The sequence below is a fragment of the Solanum verrucosum genome, unplaced genomic scaffold (assembly GCF_900185275.1).
Source record: "Solanum verrucosum unplaced genomic scaffold, falcon-dt-bn FXZP01000276.1, whole genome shotgun sequence".
Lineage (NCBI taxonomy): Eukaryota > Viridiplantae > Streptophyta > Magnoliopsida > Solanales > Solanaceae > Solanum > Solanum verrucosum.
The window spans coordinates 71,684-91,991 of NW_026019946.1; the positions used below are offsets into that span (position 1 = coordinate 71,684).

Here is a 20,308-nt window from a genome sequence, read left to right on the forward strand (position 1 = left end):
AATTTAAACTTTTATTTCGACTTTAACACTCTGTTTGGATGATTGTTTTATTATTTGTGGTATTGTATTGTATTGTGTCGTAGCATTTTGTTTTAATGAATATAACATTTAGATTGATTGTATCGTTTTCTGTTGTTATTAGGGGTGTGCACTATTCGGATTAAACCTAATAACCAAATCAAATCAAACCGAATTTTTATTTGGATTGGCTTTTTGGTTTTTCGGATTGGTTTTGGATTAATAAATTACTTTGTTTGGTTTTTTGGTTTGGTTTTGGATTTTAAAAGATAAAAACCGAAAAAAACCGAATTTTATATATATATATATATTGTGTGGAGTCGCGTGGTGTGTCACATAAGTCAAAAGGTGTACAAAATTACAAAAAAAAATGAGTTCAAGGGGGTAATAGGACCTTAATTTAGTTAAGGTGTGTCTCTATGATTTCGGTCATAATCTAGGGGGTACTTGTGTCTTCTCCCTTTTATGTTTGAATTACATCTATAATAGGTATACTTATAAGTATTGTGTTTTAAGTTTTACTTATGATTTATATTAGAAAGTATATTTAAGGGATTAAATATTATTACTTTGGTTATATATGTTATTAATTATTGACATAACCGAATAACCAAACCAAAGAAAGCCAAACCGAATAGAGGAAAACCAAACCAAACCAAATTTATTTTGGATCGGATTGGGTTACACTTTTACAAAACCAAAAATCGAAAATCCAAACCGAATAGTGTAAAATCAAACCAAAAAACCGAATGCACACCCCTAGTTGTTATAGAATGTCACCCTCAATATTTAAAGATAAGCCAAAAGATTACTACGAAATTTACAAACTAATTACTCGTTTTTATTTATTTATCAAAGTTTTAAATAGATTGATTGCTTAAATGTGTGGAATCCCCTTAATTCCTTCTTGGCCAATTTCTAGAGAAAATAAACATAGAAAAATGATTTTAAAAATATGTTAACCTAAAGTGTTCACTAAACACTGCAGGTGAAAGGTGGCATGTATCTCATGAAATTAATGAATGCGCAAAAATTGATCTGAACATTATAATCATAAAAAATAATAATAAAAATAAAATCTTGATTACTCGACTACCATACCAAGTGCCATGAGATGAAAGACGGTATCATATTAAGTCAAACTATAAAATAATAAAGTCATCTTTCAAAATTAAGCTTCAATTTTAAGTCAATTATAAAATAATGAAGTTACCACTAGTGTTACTTGCTAGACTTTTAAAACATACTCGACAAGAAAACGAGTTATTTTTATATTATATGTATATATAACCACCACCTCCCTCTTTTACCATCAGGGGCGGAGCTAAGTCGGATTCGTGGATTCAGTTGAATTCACTAGTTTTTCTGTAGATGCTATATTTATATAAGAAAATTAAATATATATATATGCATAGTAACTTGTGAACCTCATAACAAAATTCATTAACAATTTAGCGGTAAGGAAGGAGTGGTGAAAATGTTTTTCACACTAATGTTGTGGGTTCAAACCGTCCTAAAATTTAGAATTCTCAAATTTCAAATTTTGGCTCCGTCTCTATTTATCATCTAAAAATAATGATAAAATTAGGAATTTCGTTAGTAGTGTATAGAATTTCTTAAATATTTCAATTTAATTTTGATTGGAAAGGATATATGGAACATTTACGTCTAATCATGTGAGGAAATTTCTTGTTTAAGGATACATCTTACTATATTTTATTATTTAAAGCGTGGAAATTTCTTATAAATGCATGTTCTAACATGTGTCCATCCAAAACTAAAAATAAACAACAAATATATTTTTTAAAAATATATTTTAAAAAGTGTGGAAAAATAAAATTAGAAAATAAAGTAAACCATTTGACGCATTCATACTGGAAACTCATACGTAGGTACTACATCATCCATCATATGTGAAGTTGTGAATAGTGGGACATCAAGCTTCTACTTTGGTCTTTAAGTAGGAATTTGGGATATTAAAAAAGTTATTTTACTTTATTTGAAATTTTTAAAATTGGAGTTGTGTTCGATCATAATATTAGAATATTTATTTTAGAATTCGGATGTATTTTTTATAAATATGATTTTAGATCGTAATTATAAAAACTAGCAAATTAACTAATCTTACAACTATTGAACATTGAAAAACTAGCCATATGGAGCCATGGTTCTGTCAACCATAACTTTATTGGGGTAATATATTTAAAAATAAGTGATAGTAAGAAGTTGGGTTAATATTTAAAATAAAATGATAATAAAGGGTGAAATAATAAGGTGTTTCTCAAAATTTCAAATTATATTTGATATTTTTATAATTAAATAAGAATTTCGAAATAAAGTGAATAATATTTATGGTCAAACAGCTCTTACAAATGATTGGAAAAAAGAAAGAGAAAAGCAATGTCTACTCTACAACAAAATATCAATTGTATGCTTCTTCACATACGCTCAAAATGCCAAAACCCAAAATTGATTTTTAAAGAAGTTGAAAACGATGACATTTCGAATGCAATTATAATTATAATGTTTATAATTATGTAGTGTTTAAGTAGCTCATCACCTTTCTAAGTATTGGTACCTGTTCATAATTAGTTTGGCCGTTGTTATATATTTAATTTGAAGTCGTTGTCCTGTCCACAAACTTTAAATTCTGACTTCGTCTCTGCTTTGAGTGAAGGGTCGCTCTATTTTTTTTCTCCAAAATTTCTCAATTATGCAGTCCAAATTTTTTAAAATGAATATGACTACCACCACCATGTAACATTTCTAATGTGATAATCAAATACAAGAAGAATATTAACAGACCACAATATTTGATTTTAAAGTTTTAGAGCTTGATCTTAAATCTGAACTAACTGTCATGAACACTTGACGAATAGTAATAATAATTTGGATTTGCTCACCATGAACAATTAATTCAAGTTCGTGTTGAACTTGATTTAAGGGTTTGATAATTTGGCCATGAAATAATTATATCATCAGCCATGAAAACTTCCATGTTCATCATCCCTGGAAAAACTTGATGTTCACTCTCTGGGTCTATCTACACAGCCACCTGAATTAGTGAGGCATGCTCTGTTCAAATGTCATTCCTTTAGAAGACGCATCGAGGATTTCAACTTCCAAATTTGAGACAAAATCAGCACATCCATTTCTCTGCCAGAGTGCTAAATGGCAATGTCCTTTCTCTACAGAAGAACCTGCAATGAAGAAGCGGGGTAGAGGAATTGGTCAACTCATCAGACTCATGACCTGAAGATTGCAGATTCGAATCCTGTCCCAACCTAATCAGTCTTTCAAGAGACTCAAGGGGAATAATGGAAGTCTGCTGCAGGGAGGAGGTGAACATCTTCCAAAGAGTATTTCCCTATCTACATCTTTTCAAGACAAGCTCAACTCTACCAAAAATAACAAAAACATGTTGCTGATACATTGGTTCTTTCTTTCCAAATGTGAATAGCATATTTCTTGATAAAAAGAAATTGACATGAAGAAAATTGAGAGGAAAGTATGAGGATAAACAAGCTTCTATTGGAGATTCACAAGTAAAACTACCACCTTAGCACAATTAGCAAAGACAAAAAGCTTTTCCAGTTTATCAAATCAGGTGAATTCTTGAATACTGATCAACTGATGGGCAACGCAAAATTGACATCAATAATCAGGAGTGACAATTTCGAGAAAAAAAGTGAGTTCCCACAATTCATGTTCACCTCAAGTGCCAAGATTGGGTGCTGATGTTGCTACAGGAGGGCCGTGAGAATATCTCCATTCTCCACAGGCTGTGCACTGATCCAACTTTAGACTGTTATCCAGGGTACAAAATTTGCATGACCATATACTATTTCTGTCATCCACGTCTTTGGGCTTTTGGGTTTGGCAAACTTTGCACACAGGAGCTAATGGCTGCACAAAATGTTGGTGAAGAAAAAAGAGGAAGTCAACTCCAAGAATTGGAAGAAGATTTTACAAACTGATGGAAACCAACAGAAAAGGTAAAAACTGAAGTGGAAAAAACACAATTATAAGTTATATTCTGCTAATAAACAGTAGAAATAAGACATTACAAGAATTTCACAAACTTAGAACCATCAAACAACAGTATTTGAAAAGAACAAGAAGTCACATCAAGTTTTTCCACTTTAATGCACGTTGATTAGGATGTCAGATGAATATCAAAGGGTCTGGAAATGGGTCCAAGCACACATTAATCAGGTCACCAACACAACCTGACATCTACATAGAAATACTTACTAGTTTGACACTTCGAAAATATTACATCAGCAGTGATATAATCATAATGTCTCTACCAGCTATTCAGCATAAAAGTCGCAGAGAGTAGAAGTCTCCTCACATACCAGAACGCACACTTTCGTTGATTTTAAGTACTGTAGCTTTTAAATATGATCTTAACTGTAAACCTATGACTATTGTGCTAGGAGCTTGTGCAAGAAAGCTACAGTGAAAGCATAATTTGTCTACACAATTTCAAGAAGTGCAAATTCATCTAGCACAAACAAGCCAATGCTTATCGAGAGAGAAACTAAACTAAGAGAAAATTGCTCAGATTACACTAAGAAGGGAAAAGCATACTGGGTTCAACAGCGTGCACATCAAACACTCCCACATCATTGATTCCTTGGGACTGTGTAAGTCATCATGGCCATGCATTGATGTAGAACTTGAAGCATTGCCAGTTAAATCAATAAAAGACTCTGGATAACCTCTTGATGGCACAGTATGAGAGTTCCCTTCTGCCTGACCAACTCTCTGAGCAATTTCTTTATCATGGTTAGACAGAGGCTTAGATACTGGCTTAGTCACAGTATGGCCATGCAAGGACTTTGAGGATGATACAGAATTTGATTCTCGACTTCTTTTTCGAGATGTTACTTTGGAAGACAGTGCATCAAACCCATTAGAGATCTTGGATCTATCAGAAGTATGCCCTAGTGGTAAAGGCTCAGGTAATGAATCAGAAATTTCATCTAAGTCTGATAAGTCACACGATTCAGAACCACACCAAATGTTATCCTGTAATCTCCTTTCTGCAGCCATTGCTGCAGCTTGAATTGGAGTAAGTGCAGACTTAATAGAATGGTCACCACCCAGGCGTCTAGGCCCAGATGGTAGCAAGGATTTAAGACGTGCTCGATTTTCAGCAGCAGCTGCAGCAGTTTTGCGGAGAGACGACATGGATGGCTGTGGGTGACGGCCTCCTAATTGCCTTCCATGGAGATCAAACCCTTCTCCTGTGCCACTTATCCCTTTAGCAATTAAATCTTCACATTCCTATCCAAAAAGAAGACCATAAATTTTCATGGCAGCAAAAACCAAAAGTACACAAAAAGAACAAAGAAAACAGCACAAGTTTTATGCTCTATTAGTTCAACATAAAACACGTGTCTTTTCTCCTTGAAGCTGTACCGATTAATAAATGGCAGAAAGCTTCAATCATCATGGCTTCAATTTCCAGGGTTCAGGAGAAATGTCTGACATTGATGCTTCTTCTACATTATGCCATGTTGAACTAGATTTAGACATCTCAAATTTAACGATGTGTTTTTCATTTCTTTTGCAGTTATAATGTTCAATATTCTTTTAATGATATTACTAAATAAAGAATAAGTTAGTTTAATATATTATAGAACATCAATTCGTATTGTATCCATATGAGTAAAAAATATATTGTAAGTCTGTAATATGCATTTCCAAAACTATATCTGCATATATACCCATGCTAAATAGAGAAAGAGAAAACGCACAAGGATGAACATAACCTAACAACCACCTTTTTCTGTTATAATAAGTTCTAGCTTCTGTGACATTTGAAAGTCTGGTTGACAATGATAACAAATCTCTGGTTACTATTGCTCGTGGGAAGTGGCAGGTATCACATAGAATTCGTAACATGTATCAAGAGACAGTTATTGCTATCAAGATCGACAAAGATTTTATCCTACGTGAAGGCTAACAAAAAAGGGTCAGCATACTTCAGAATGTATTCAAATTGGTTCTGCCTTGGCAATTGCTTAGGCAAAAAAAGGGTAGATTTGACATAAAAACTTGGAGTTCTAGACGTACCATAATTTCTTTGCCTTCTCTTCATAGGCCTTGGATATTAAAAATAGGTTTAATTATACAAAGAAAAATCAGACAAATTTGTTAGGTGTTTCCAACTGCAATAACTCCAACAAGTAGATTACAATCTCGTGTAACTAATGCAAGTTCATGTTTCCACTGCCTTGTCAGGCTAAATTCAGTCCATAAAAAGCTAAGTCAGAGTTATCAAATATAATTCACAGGAACTTAAACTAACATACTAACAGTATTTACACAAAACATGAATATTATGAAGGCAAACCACTTCGAAAAAAGCCAACAAAATATACACAAGGTTCTTCAGTAACATAAAATTATCAATTATGAACCACAACTCAAGCATAATCTTACCACTAAACTAAAATCTTCACAACAAAGGCTAAGTGACTAATTTAACTCCTAATAGTAGGCCATCATTCTAAACTATAGAAACGAAAACATCAACTCTATTTGCCATGAACTCGACGAAAATTTTGAATGTTGTGCTTAAATAAACTCCAGACCCAACCATACTTATTATGCAATTTACCTTTCTAAGTTCATCCCATAGTTTGTAAAAACTAGCATTGTGCGGACCATGAGCATTATGGCAAAGTTCATGAAGCATAGTATCCAGAACTTCATTGTAAGGATAAAATTCCTCATCATTGTTCGGTCTTCGAAGCCTCAGCTTTACATGTATTCCTGCTCCTACATTCAATCCCAAAAGTGCTGGTCTTTTTGGACTGCAAACATTCACAATCCACTTAGTTAAATCATTTTCTCAATCGAGAAACACAATAGTAAAAAATGAAAATAATTACCAAAATTCAGATAGAACTTTAACTCTCCAGTTATGCTTACGCATAATGGGCTGAACCTGTTTAGCGATTTTCTCAAGAATCTTGTTAGCTTCTTCATTTTTGGGTTTACGCTTCAGAGCTTTGATTTCCCATACCTTATTAAGATCGCCCAAATTCATTTTTCTAAAGCAAACCCTAGATTTTTTGTGATAGAAAAACGCAAAATCTTTTATGATGAAGAAATCAAAAGAATTGAAAGAAACAGTTTCTGTTGAGAATTTGAAATCATAATTTTATGGAAAACCATGAAACGCCGCCGAGGATTCGAAAATCGAAACTTTGCTCTGGTTTGATATTGGCGGGATTTTAAGATTTGAGGTGTTGGTTTGGGACGTGATGCATCTTCAATAAACAACACCTCAATAATATCATTAAGTTTGGCACAAAGTTGTACAAAAATACACTAAAACCTCTCTAAATTAATATAAACGGACCATGAGATATTATTATTTTATAGAGGGATTATTTAATCGATAAAGTAATATTTATTAATTTAAAGAATGTTTTGACACCGAAAAAATTATTCATGAATGAAATCTCAAAGAATCTGAAAGAACCCACTTGTGAAAACGTCATTTATGAACTTGAGGACATGATTAATGATCTCGATTATCACAATAAAATGGACGTTAATAACTTATTGGATGGATGAAAAATGATACATGTTCAGAGGTCCAAAGCTTAGAACAAATTGTGAATATCATTGGAAAAACAATGTTGATGATAAAGTTGAAGATGATACAATACATTTGGAACCAGTTACACGTAAGGAAACACTTGCATCTAGAACTCTTCACAATTTTATGGAGCAATTAGAAAAGACAACACCGAAACTTTTGGATGCAATAAGAAAGGTTAGAGATGAGATTCAACTAAATTTAAATTTTTTTAAAAAAACAGAACATAATAGAAATCATATTTTACTAAGTTTTCTTAGATATATTTGTACTTTTAAAGAATTATTAATTTATAATATTAATGGGATCATATATTTTATATATGGGTCTTCTAAAAATATACTAGTTTTGATGCACGTGCATTGCACGTGAATATCAAACCATGTACCACTCTATTTTTAAAAATAATGTGAACATTATTAAATAAAATATTAGCCACTCTTAAAATTTCTTAGTTGTACCTCTTAAATATACTTTCTCCTCCCTTTTCCATAGTGTGTTACCTTGTTATTATTGTATTGTTGGTGTTCTTACTTTTAATATAATAATATAATATAATATAAACATTGACATAAAATATAGAAGATATACTAAATTGGATTTTTTAGTTGGGGTGTTAGATTAATTTAACATTCATGTTAGGGAGTGTTCTAATTTCATTGAACTTTGAGACTGTCAAAGTCTGTAAATCAAACTTGAGGTTTTAAGAAGAGAAAAATAGAAAACACAAAAAACAGTGTAGTTTAAAAATGTGGGAAAACCCCTCCATTTATAGTTAAAAATGTATAGTATTAGTATGTGCATATTGTTTCTTATCATAAAAATACAGAAGATATACTAAATAAGACGTTTTAAGAAGAAGAAGAAGAATGAATAATTTTTTTTAAAATGTAGTTTAAAAATTTGTGGAAGCCCCTCTTTTTATAGTCAACAAAGGGTAGTATATGAAAAACTGATTATTGTGCCTTATAAAAAAGAAGTCACAACCCTATAGAAAAGTCACAAGCCTTCAGAAAGGTTATAACTCATCGGAAAAGTCACAACTCTTATGAAAAGTCACAACCCTATAAAAAAAGTCACAACCCTTCAAAAAGGTCACAATTCATCGGAAAAGTTATAACTCTTCGAAAATGTTACAACCCTTCAATGTGAAAAGGTGTCTGCCTTTAATATAATATAATATTATACACACAAATAAATATAATACAATATTAAATATAGAAGATATGCTACATTTGGTGTTTTAAGTTTGGGGTATTATAATAATTTAACATTTAAGTTAAGTGTTCATTCTTTTAAGGTAGTATATATAGATTACAAAAAAAAAAGATATAGATTGGTCTAATTTTAATTTGATATGTTTAAAAAATAAAGAAAACTTTTAATTTAAGGATCATATGTAGAATATATAAAAATTTCTTTTAACTTTGTGGTCTTAAAGATGCGTCCCCACCCCCAAGAAAAAAGAACATTGTATATCAAATTGAATAAAATTAAAAGTACAATGAATAAATTGGAAACAAAAGAGTACTTATTAAATGTAGTTTGGACTCTTCAAACAAGTTTTTGATCAAATACTTTTTCTCCAATAGTTTGAGACTTTTCAGATTCTGAACACCAAGTTGTAGTTTGTGCAACGAAAAATTATTGAACTTCTTCTCAAGTAAAAATTGTTGCAAAAGTACATTTTATTGCTATGAAAATGAGTACATATTAATTATCAAGATACTCTTATCGTTTAGAGTTGACTTATTTCATTCTCCTTGTTGCATTAATTTTTGTTGATCTATCTAATTTATCCACAAAAAATATTGTAATTGCATAATTGAACAACTCTCACAATCTTCCTTATTTTAAGAAGAAGAATAGAAAACTTACAAAATTCGTAGTTTAAAAGTGTGAGAAACCCCATCTATTTATAGACAACAAATGATAGTATGAAAAGGTGCTTATCGTGTCTTTTTAGATAAGTCACAACCCTTTAGAAAAATTACAACTTTTCGAAAATGTCATAACTCATTGAATAAGTCACAACTTTATATATATAAAAAAAGTCACAACTCTTTGAAAAAGTCAACACATCAATGTGAAAATGTACCTGCTTTTAATAAAATATAGCGTAAATAAATATAATATTAAATATAGTGTATATATTAAATTGAGTGTTTAAGTTGGGGGTATTGTAGTAATTTAACATTCAAGTTAAGGAATTCATGCTTTTAAGGTAGTACAGATAGATATAGATATAGATTATCTTATCGAAATGAGTGATTTTTTCCATTGTCCCAAGTTGGGACACGCGCGCGCATACACACAGTAATGTGTAAAACAACCAAATGGTCAAATCATTTCAACTTGACAATAAATAAATAAATTATTAGTATTAGTTAAAAATTAAAGTATCACTATTCCAAAAAATTGATTTTTTAAAAAATAAATCAAATTTAAAACATTTTTCTTACAACAACAGTCCACCACCTCCTCCAACAATTTTTTATTTTTAAATTAATACCCCCCCCCCCCCCCCCCCCACAAATCACTCACTCATTCCCAAATAAAATTACATATATTTTTTTAAAAAAAAAAAAACTACTAATCTCATCTGACCTCTATTCCCCAATTACTTTTTGTTGTTTTACTTTAAATATATACATGCCACGATCCCGACCGTTGTGAATGACACTCACACTAAACAATTTGGTGGGAGAATCAAAATCTAACACGAAACCAACACAACACCATTCAAAAGAGACCAAGTTCATCATAAATAAAGAAAATGATAGTTAGCTAAAGAATCGAGTCCCCATAAACTCGACCCAATAGTCAAACATCTAAATGTGTAAAATAACCCCTAAAACCTGAAAACCACCATACCAAAACTCTAAACAAATTCAACTAGGGATGCAACTCTGAAACTAAACATAACTAAGTCACTAGTCCAAGTCCGAACAGATGGACAAGAACATAGAAAAATCCTTGGAAGCCTGAAAGGCGAAGTTTACCCTTGAACTCGAAATTAGATATTTATCAAATGAGGTCTCGGATCAGCCACTGGAAGATTTTCTACACCAAACAAGAAAGGAACAAGTGTAGTATCAGTACTCAAACAATCATGTACTAATAGGATTACGTGGTCAGTCCAATTTATATATATAAACAGTTCACGATCAAATAGTATAACAAAACAATACACCATATAGCAAAATTATCAGTCACATCCAGACTCTCAATCACATGACTTGAAATAACAATGTATAACCATAACCACACGTCAACCGCATGCAATAACAGTCACGAATACATAGACTTCAATCACAATATCATGAAACAACAACACTTGGGTTAAACAATGCATAACTATATGTCCAACATGATTACAATGCAAATACTAATTTGTTCATGAGACCTCAAACACATATTTAGTCCTCCATAGTCTCACGGAACCCAAACTAAAATTGTAGTATCATACTAGGTGTGGTATCCGAGCCAACCAAGAATATTTTGTATCGACGTAGTACTCGAGTCAACAAAAAATCAAAATCAAGCATGTATAATCACATAGCACAATAAGTATGCATAATCACATTGTACAATGAACAAGACCACTTGAAATACCATAGTCACAACCAGAATTTCATTTATGAGATTACCTATGTCATGTCATTTTATATACCTTCATATCATGCATTGCACAATGTGATACTACATGCGACAAACATGCATACATACATAAATTGGAAATATACAACCATCACCTACCTCTAATCAAGCCTCTTAAAAACTCTAATTATCCCGAGTTTTCCCCTTGCAAAGTTTCTTGGCTTATTCTTGGTCTTAAATTAACAATACAAACAATAATCAATTACGAAGGACCTATTAATTTACATGGATTAGTAACAAATCCTAAACCTAACCCAACTGGGATCATCTTCCCCAACTTAGGGCTCTTTCCCATCATGAAATCATGCCAAAATATTTCCTCCAATGTTAATCATTAGTTTTTAAGATTTAAGAAAAAATTTACAAGATTGTGAAGTCGAATTCTTACCTTTATCAATGAATTTCGTGAGAAAACTGATGTAGGTTGTCCAAAATCATCCTTCTCTATTTTAAAGAATACAATTGCATAAAATATGGTTTTAGACAGTTTTCTGCATAAATTTATGATTCCTTTGTTATAACGACGTCGGTCTCGCAATAGTACACTGCTATAGCGATAACTTTCCTCGCTATAGTGGTCTGAGCATCGCTATAGCGAGAGGCCATATGTTATAGCGATATCGATACAAGTTCAATGGCTCATCATCCGAAAATAGGCCCTTCTTACAATACATCACTTTTCCTTGACGTCCTGACTCATACATTTTATGCCAAATTCAATTTTTGGAGTTCTATTTATCCAAATTTAATTCAGAAAGGGTGTATCTGGACTACAAATATACATCAATCAAATCTCAAACTAAGACCCTAACCTTTTTCGAATGACCCTAGACCTCACCTAGCCCAGATTTCATCTAAGACTAGCCTAGCCAAGAATTTTTAAGTTACTATCTGAAAAGTTTTATGGCTCAAATTCCTATCCCATGGACTTATTCATATGACCAGATCAGATCATTACAATAGATACCAATTTATCCATCACTCATCCCCGAGTGATAAAGCATGACATATTATGCTAAACTAGAGAAAAAGGTAGTACCTAAAATTTTGAACAAGGATACGTGTCTCACATATCCGTTTTTGTCTCCCAAGTAGCCTTCTCCACTAGACGATGCTTCCACTGAACCTTTGTTGATTTGATCTTTTTTGTCCTCAGCTTTGGACATCCCGATTAAGAATCGCAACCAATTCTTCATAATATCACAAGTCCTTGTCTAATACAATTGAGTCTCATTTAATGATGTATGATTTATCCCTATGATACTTCTTCAATATTGACACGTGAAATACTGGATGAACCCCAAACATGTTAGGTGGCAGTGCTAACATGTAAGTCACTGACTCCACTCCCTTAAGAACCTCAAATGAATGTAACGAAGGCTGAATTTACCCTTTTTACCAAACCTCATGACCCTTTTCATAGGTGACACCTTCAATAAGACTTGTTCACCAACTTGAAAAACCATATCCTCACCTTGTGGTCTGAATACTCTTTCTGCCTACTTTGGACGGTCAACAACTTAGCTTGAATTCTCCTCACCTTTTCCTGAGCCTCCCTAACCAAATCAACACTTTACTATTTCATATCTCCAGCCTTAAACCAACTTATGAGAGACATGCATCCTTTTTCATAAAGAGCCTCAAGCGATGTCATATTAATGTTGGAATCATAACTATTATTATAGGAGAACTTACATAAAAGTAGAAATTGATTTGAATTGCCTCCAATATCAATCACACACGCCTGCAACATATCTTCCAATACATGATAGTCTTCTCTGACTAAATGTTAGTTTGTGGATGAAACGAAGTGCTGAGCGTGAGTTAAGTGTCCAACGCCTCATGCAACTTACCTCAAAATTTAAAAGTAAATTGAGTATCACAATCTAAAATGATAAAAAGGGGCACCCTGTGCAGACTTACTATCTCATTGACATAAACCTTAGCCAACTGTTGAGAGTTGTAATCCACTCTGAACGAAATAAAGTGAGTTGATTTAGTCAACCTATCAACAATAATCTAACTAGAATCATTTTTCCCAAGGTAATGGGTAGTCCTACCACGAAATTCATGGCTATCCTTTCTCACTTCCATTTAGGAATGAGCATCCTTTGTAGCAAACCTCTAGACCTTTGATGCTCATACTTTACATGCTGGCAATTGGAGCACCTGAAAATATACTCTGCAATGTCCTTCTTTATCCTCGGCCATCAATAAAGTTGTTTCATGTCTTTATACATCTTGATCACACCTGGATAAATAGAATAACATGAACCATGAGTCTCTATCAATACACTCTAAATTAAGTCATTAACCCAAGGAACACAAGTCCTCCTTCTAAACTTGAACACACTGCCATCAATCAAGTGTGACATCTCGGGTTTCCCAAACTCCACCTTACATTTTAGCTTGGCCAGTTCTTCATCCTCAAATTATTTAGTGATGATTTCGTTTATGAAAGTGGGTTTAACCTCAATACTGCTAGTACCATATCCCTCTTAGAGATATCTAACTACATCAACAACAACTCCAAAGTCTGAATTTCTCTAGCTAGGGATTGCTTGGGCATCCCTAAGCAAGTCAAATTGTCCATGCTAACTGTCTTCTGACTCAATGAATCTGCCACGTTATTGGCCTTATCTGGATGATACTGAATGGTCACATCGTAATCCTTGAGCAATTTCATCCATCTTTTATTTCTCAAGTTTATATATTTTTGAGTGAACATGTGCTGAAGATTGCGGTGATCGCTTCACACTTAACACTTAATTCCATATAAATAATGTCGCTAGATCTTGAGAGCAAACACCATCACCGCCAATTCCAATTTATTGGTAGGATAGTTCCTCTCACAGAACTTTAGTTGTCTGGAAGCATAAGTTATGACATTCTTCTCCTACATCAACATAGCACACAAATTCAAATGTGAAGCATCACAATAATCAATGAAATCCTTAACCTCCACCGATAATACACTATTACAACGTTATTATAAGAAAATACAATATTTATTGATCAGGCTTGAATTCAATATAAAAAATTGAAAGTTACAGTGTACTAGTCTTTAATATAATTCTTCCACATAGTAAGAACAATCTTCTCACATTGAACTTGCATTTCTTGATCATATGACTGGGAAGACGAACCAACATTATTACTTTGAGTCATTTGTTGGTAAATAAATTTGATTAAAGATAATGAATTTGGTGAATATAAATGGTAAAATAAGAATTGATTTGAAGTAATAATAAATTTTGTATTGGTGAGGATAATCCTTGCATGTGACATACATACTTTAAAAAGTAATTATATGAATTATAAATTTTATTTATATTTGAAACAAATGATTAATAGATATAAATGTGAGATTGTTTTTACAAAATATAAATTTGTGGGTTGTCAATTTTTGTATCTGAAGAATTCTAAATCATGATTTGAAATTCCTAAATCATGTTTTTTTTTGTTGAGAATTTGAGATTTCATCTCAATATTTGAAATCATGAGATGAAATCGACATGAACTCACATGTCCAAACGCCGATTGCATCTCATGATTTCGTATCGCGAAATGAAATCACATGTCCAAACGCCTACTAAGTCCCTAAAATTTTGAGACCTCAAAAAGTTATACTAGTGAATTTTATGATTTTATTTCTTCACTAAAAAAAATTGAAGTCTATATAAATAAATAAAAAATTATACAAAAATTTATATTAAAAAAAGTTACTCCCTTAGTCCCATTTTATGTGGCACTTTTCAGATTACGAGATTCAAACCCATCTATCTTTGGCCGTAAATTTTTTATAGATCTTTTAAACATTTTGAATTATCAATTATTGTGACTTATAGTACTTTTTATGTAGTTTATAAATAATTAAATTTCATTTCAAAAAAATTGTAGATTCTATGCGCAATTTCCCGATCAAACTTACACTGTTTGACTCTCGAAAAACGAAAAGGCCACATCAATTGGGACAGAGGGAGAACATATTTTTTTTCAGAAATATTTGAGAACTTTAAATTAAACAACTCAAATTTTCATATTAATAAATAAAGTTTACACTACAACATCCAAAGTAATGTATTGCAAACAAATATGTAACATCTTATTAACTAGAATTAATTCATATTTTTATAAATAATAATATTTTTATTGAAAGTTAAAGTTTTTATGTATTTTAAGCATACTACATTACAATAAGTAGTCTATAGCAATAAAAAAGGTAATTTCATTTTTTTAATTTTTGAAATCATGTTTATTCCCTCATATTAATATAAAGCAAAATTGAAAATTTGTTATTTAATTTCTTTAAACCGACTGACTTGAAATACAGAATCTTAACATTTAATTTGTAATTATTATCTTTTGCTTTTGTCATATTGAGTAAAAAAATATTTTTTCATAACTAATTTATCTTATCTTTTATTTCTTGTAATAATTGTACATGAGTGTTATGCTCCATCTATAATGCAATTTGTGCAAAGTTGCTAAAATGTTGTGTTAAATGTGCAATTGAGATCATATAGGGTGGCTACATGTGAGAGATCAACCAGTCCTAAAATCAAATGCAGTAGTTGATGATGAGAAATGTTGTAGCCTACAAATTACCAGGCAAGCAAGTCCATCATGAAGAAATACAACTCTGTAAACAAGAGTGATGAATACGTGTCATTTTATCAAGGTGTTCACTGTTTTGGCTTATAAGATTGAATGGATTGAATTTAGACTTCAATTATCTTTATACAATTTAACTTTAATGTCATTTGTTACTGATAAGTTAAAAATTCATTATTGTTTTATTTCATAATATCAATCTAAAAATATAATAAATTTTGAATTCTTATTTATCAGAACTATCCAAAATTGATGTTGTGAATTAAAGTGGGCTCATGAATGATATAACAATCTTAGATATTTTACTAGAGAAACCTATAATAGTATTGTAAATTGTGGTCGTGTTATAATAAATTCTAAGTACTTGAATTATATTTCATTTTTTATTGAAGAAATTCCAGCTTGATCCAAGTTTTCACAAAAGAATCGAATTTGACCAAAGTAAAATGCTTAAACTAAAAATAAAAAAATTCTCAACAAAGATCAAAGTTACATAACTTAAAATCATAATAATGAAATTTCAAATAGTCCTTTAAGTAAATATGCTTCAAGTGCCTTTTCATCTCCTCCCTGACTCGCCTATGCAGCTTACCAACACAAAAATAACAGTTTGTCGAATCAACAACCACTTGTAAATTAGTTTGGAGAAATAACGCAAAGTAAAGTTGATTATCAAGTAATTAATGCATTTTCTTCATAGAAAACAACTGCAATCTTTATCAAGTGTTTATGTCTTCTCTAGTCTTGCAATAATTGATAACTTTGGTATAATCATTGAAGGAGCTTTTGCAAGTATGAAATTTAATAATCTCGGTAGGAGTATCAAGATTGAAATTAAAGGCTCTCATAATAATTCAATATTTATGATATTGTTACTCTAGAGTGTTTTTATATACAAGAATTAGAAAAAAAATATTTATGATGATTTTTTTAAATTATTACCTGGTCATTGAACTTGAGTATTTTGAAATATACTTATATGTAAAGTTAATATATATATATATATAATAGAACACAAATAATTTTACGTGAAAAACTTCTTTACTCAAGAGATTAAAAATCACGATCTATTTAAGAGTTTGAATTTTTAAAATGAAGGTCGGAGTGAGCTGAATTTTATATATTTTACTTTGTAATTTTTATTTTTGAAAAATAATTTCATATATCCAATTTCAACTTCTATATGTTTAATTTTTAAAGTCTATTTGTTTTATATATATATAAGTTGCACATGGGTAACACTGCACGTCAAGGAGGTTTAAAGGAGAATACATAGTAGCAAATAAAAATTTTAAATCCTTACAAATGTGTATTTTCAAAATCAAATGCGTACTACTTTTTCTGAAGTCCACGTTCTTGTAGTATTTATTGCAAAATGCACACCATATTTTATTTGTTATATTTAATTCTATGTTGCTTAAGTTTACTATATTTGTCCTTCAAATAAACATAAAGAATATGTTAGGATTGATACAATTTTAAAAGGTATTATTTTTTCTTGACGTAGTTGAAATATATGCATCTCTTTATCCTCAAATGAATCATGTACGCTAATTTAAAAAATGCAATTATTCACTTATTGATGTGATATACACGTTGAAATTAGTGGAGAAAAATAGTTTTTCGTGACACATTTTTTAACTCTAAAAGTTTATGACAAAAATAGCTTGAAATTTATTTAAAACAAAATCAAATGAAGACTTTATATGTATTCTCTCTAAAACCATCTCCGATCCTATTTTATATTACTCTCCATTCTCTATATTTGGAAAGTAAAATAGAGAATTGGGTCTCCAACCACACTCTAAAAAACTTTCTATTCTCTATTTATAGAGAGGTGAATAGTAGTCCTCCAAACTATTGTAACAACTTGTTCCCGTCGTTATGGAAAAGCCAATGGGGAAGGAATTTGGGCCAGAAAACTTCTGAGTAGTGACTTGGAAAGTTCTAGCCTAGGCCAGACTTGGACAAAATCTGAGTCAGGTGAGGTTTAGGGCAATCCGGTAATGGATGGGGGGTTTAATTATGAGTTTGATCACGTGAGTGGATAGCCAAGATGTTAAGGAGCATGTACAGCTTTACAGAATCAAATTCAGGTGAGTAGAATTCCCGAAACTGATCTTGGTGTGAAAGAATAGTTTTAGAACGTCAAAGTTTGAAGGTGTGTTGCGAAATGGGAGCTTGGAACTCAAATTTCGAGTTTCTGTTCCCGTGCAAGCCTCTGGGGCGAGGTTAGTTCCGCCAGGGCAGGGCCGCCATGGCGGGACAGTCGCGACTTAAATCGGGGAAAAATCCCAAAAACGTTATTTTCTGCAAAACTTCATTCTTGAGAGCTAAGGGACGACACATGGTAGTTTCTTGTCAAATTTCCACAAATTCTAGCACTAAAGGTAAGATAATTACTCCCCAAATCCGTATTTCGATTCTTAGAACTTAGAATCTTGGGTAATTACCGTTGGGGAAGGGTTTTGACCTGAAGATAATGGTGGGAAAAGCCCTAGTTGATCATTAGGATCATGAGTTTGGCCTTGGGTTGATATTTTGTTATAATCCGGATAAATTAGGCCTTATTGATCCTTGCGTTAATTAACTGTTTTAGATCAAGAACAAGTTGAAAGACTCCGGAAAGGGAAGACTCAAGTGTCTTAGGAGTATTCAGGCTTGATTTCGAGGTAGGTGATGATTCAACTTCTCGTTGTGTGCTATATGCCTGTTAATTGCTTTGTTGTATGCATACATGTATGTGAATAGGGAAACGTGAATTGAACCAAATGAAATGATTATGTACTGAACAATTACATGTCATGAATTTGTTACTTGACTGTGTGACTATGTGCACTGTTCATTATGGGTGTGGTTGTGCTGACTGGATCGGGTGTCACGTTCCGACATATATATTGAACCGGGTGTCACATTCTGACATATATATTGGATCGGGTGTCACGTTTCGACACATACATTGGATCAGGTATCACGTTCCAACACATGTATATTGAATCGGGTGTCAAGTAAGTGCATTTTTTCATAGAAAGAAAACTACAATCTTTATCAAGTGTTTATATATATCTTCTTTAGTCTTGCAATAATTGATAATTTTTGTATAATCATTGAAGGAACTTATACAAGTATGAAATTTAATAGTCTCGATAGGGGTATCAAGATTGAAATTAAAGACTTTCATAATAATTCAATATTTATAATATTGTTACTCTAGAGTGTCTTTATACACAGGAATTAGAAAAAAATATTTATGGCAATTTTTTTTTAATTGAAACCTGGTGAACTTGAGTATTTTGGAATATACTGATATGTAAAGTATAATATATATAGAACACAAATATTTTACGTGATGAACTTTTTTACTCAAGAGATTAAAAATCACGATCTATCTAAGGGTTTGAATTTTCAAAATGAAGGTCGGAGTGAGCTGATTTTTTTATAGTTTACTTTGTAATTTTCATTTTGAAAGATAATTTCATATATCCAATTTCAACTCCTATATGTTTAACTTTTAAAAATCTATTTATTTTTTGTATGTAAATTGCACATGCGTAACATTGCATGTCAAGGGGGTTTAAAGGAGAATAGTGGCAATTTTTTTTTTTCAATCTTTACAAATCTGTTTCTTCAAAATCAAATACGTACTACTTTTTTAAAAGTTCACATTCTTGTAGTATTTGTTGCAAAATGCATACCATATTTCTTCTTTATTTGTTATATTTTTATTTCTATGTTGCATTAAATTTACTGTATTTATCCTTCAAATAAACATACAAAATATCGTAGGATTGATACAATTTTAAAAGGTATAGTTTTTTCTTGATGTAGTTGAAATATACATATCTCTTTATCCTCAAATGAATCATGTGCGCTAATTAAAAAAAGTGCAATTATTCACTTATTGATGTGATGTATAACGCATGTCCGTTGAAATTAGTGGAGAAAAATAATGCGAGTTAAATATATTATGCTCAAATCAGTTGTAAATGCTTTGATATAACGAAAAAGAAATAAAATGAGAAATTGCATCAATAAAAGTAGATGTAGTACGAAGGCTACACTTACATGTTATAACCAAAACATAATATTGAATTTCTAATGTGAAGTAGAAGTATTGTGACGTGTGAAATATATAAACCGTAGCGTAGAGTGCTGTTATAGTGTCTAGTTATGTTAAATTATTATTAGTTAATATTTATGAAGGGTATAGTAGTAAATTACTATCGTTTTAATGAGTTATCGGTTTACCCAATAACTCAATACTAAAAAATGATAACCCAATAATTTTTTTTGGACAAATTACTTAACTACACTCCTTTGTTTACCTTAATATCCATTTATCCCTACTTATTTCAAAATTTTCAAAAATCCCTTATTTACCTATGTATCCCGCAT

At 31.4% G+C, this 20,308-nt stretch overlaps 1 protein-coding gene across 1 annotated transcript; it reads right to left on the minus strand.

The window, feature by feature from the left end:
* Positions 1–3,310: 3,310 nt before the first annotated feature.
* On the minus strand, positions 3,311–7,280 carry LOC125810062 (DNA-dependent metalloprotease WSS1-like). Its single transcript, XM_049489582.1, has 4 exons — positions 6,924–7,280; positions 6,650–6,845; positions 4,612–5,310; positions 3,311–3,924 (listed from the first exon to the last, which is right to left on the minus strand). The coding sequence occupies exons 1-4, from the start codon at positions 7,079–7,081 to the stop codon at positions 3,733–3,735; spliced, it is 1,245 nt and encodes a 414-aa protein (XP_049345539.1). The 5' UTR covers positions 7,082–7,280; the 3' UTR covers positions 3,311–3,732.
* Between the last annotated feature and the right edge of the window lie 13,028 nt (positions 7,281–20,308).

Excerpts from the sequence above, each read along its gene's own strand:
- LOC125810062 (XM_049489582.1), bottom strand. The coding sequence starts at position 7,081 with ATGAATTTGGGCGATCTTAATAAGGTATGGGAAATCAAAGCTCTGAAG. Across the intron at positions 6,846-6,923 it reads AAAGTTCTATCTGAATTTTG|TCCAAAAAGACCAGCACTTT; the intron begins GTAATTATTTTC and ends GAATGTTTGCAG. Across the intron at positions 5,311-6,649 it reads TATGGGATGAACTTAGAAAG|GAATGTGAAGATTTAATTGC; the intron begins GTAAATTGCATA and ends CTTTTTGGATAG.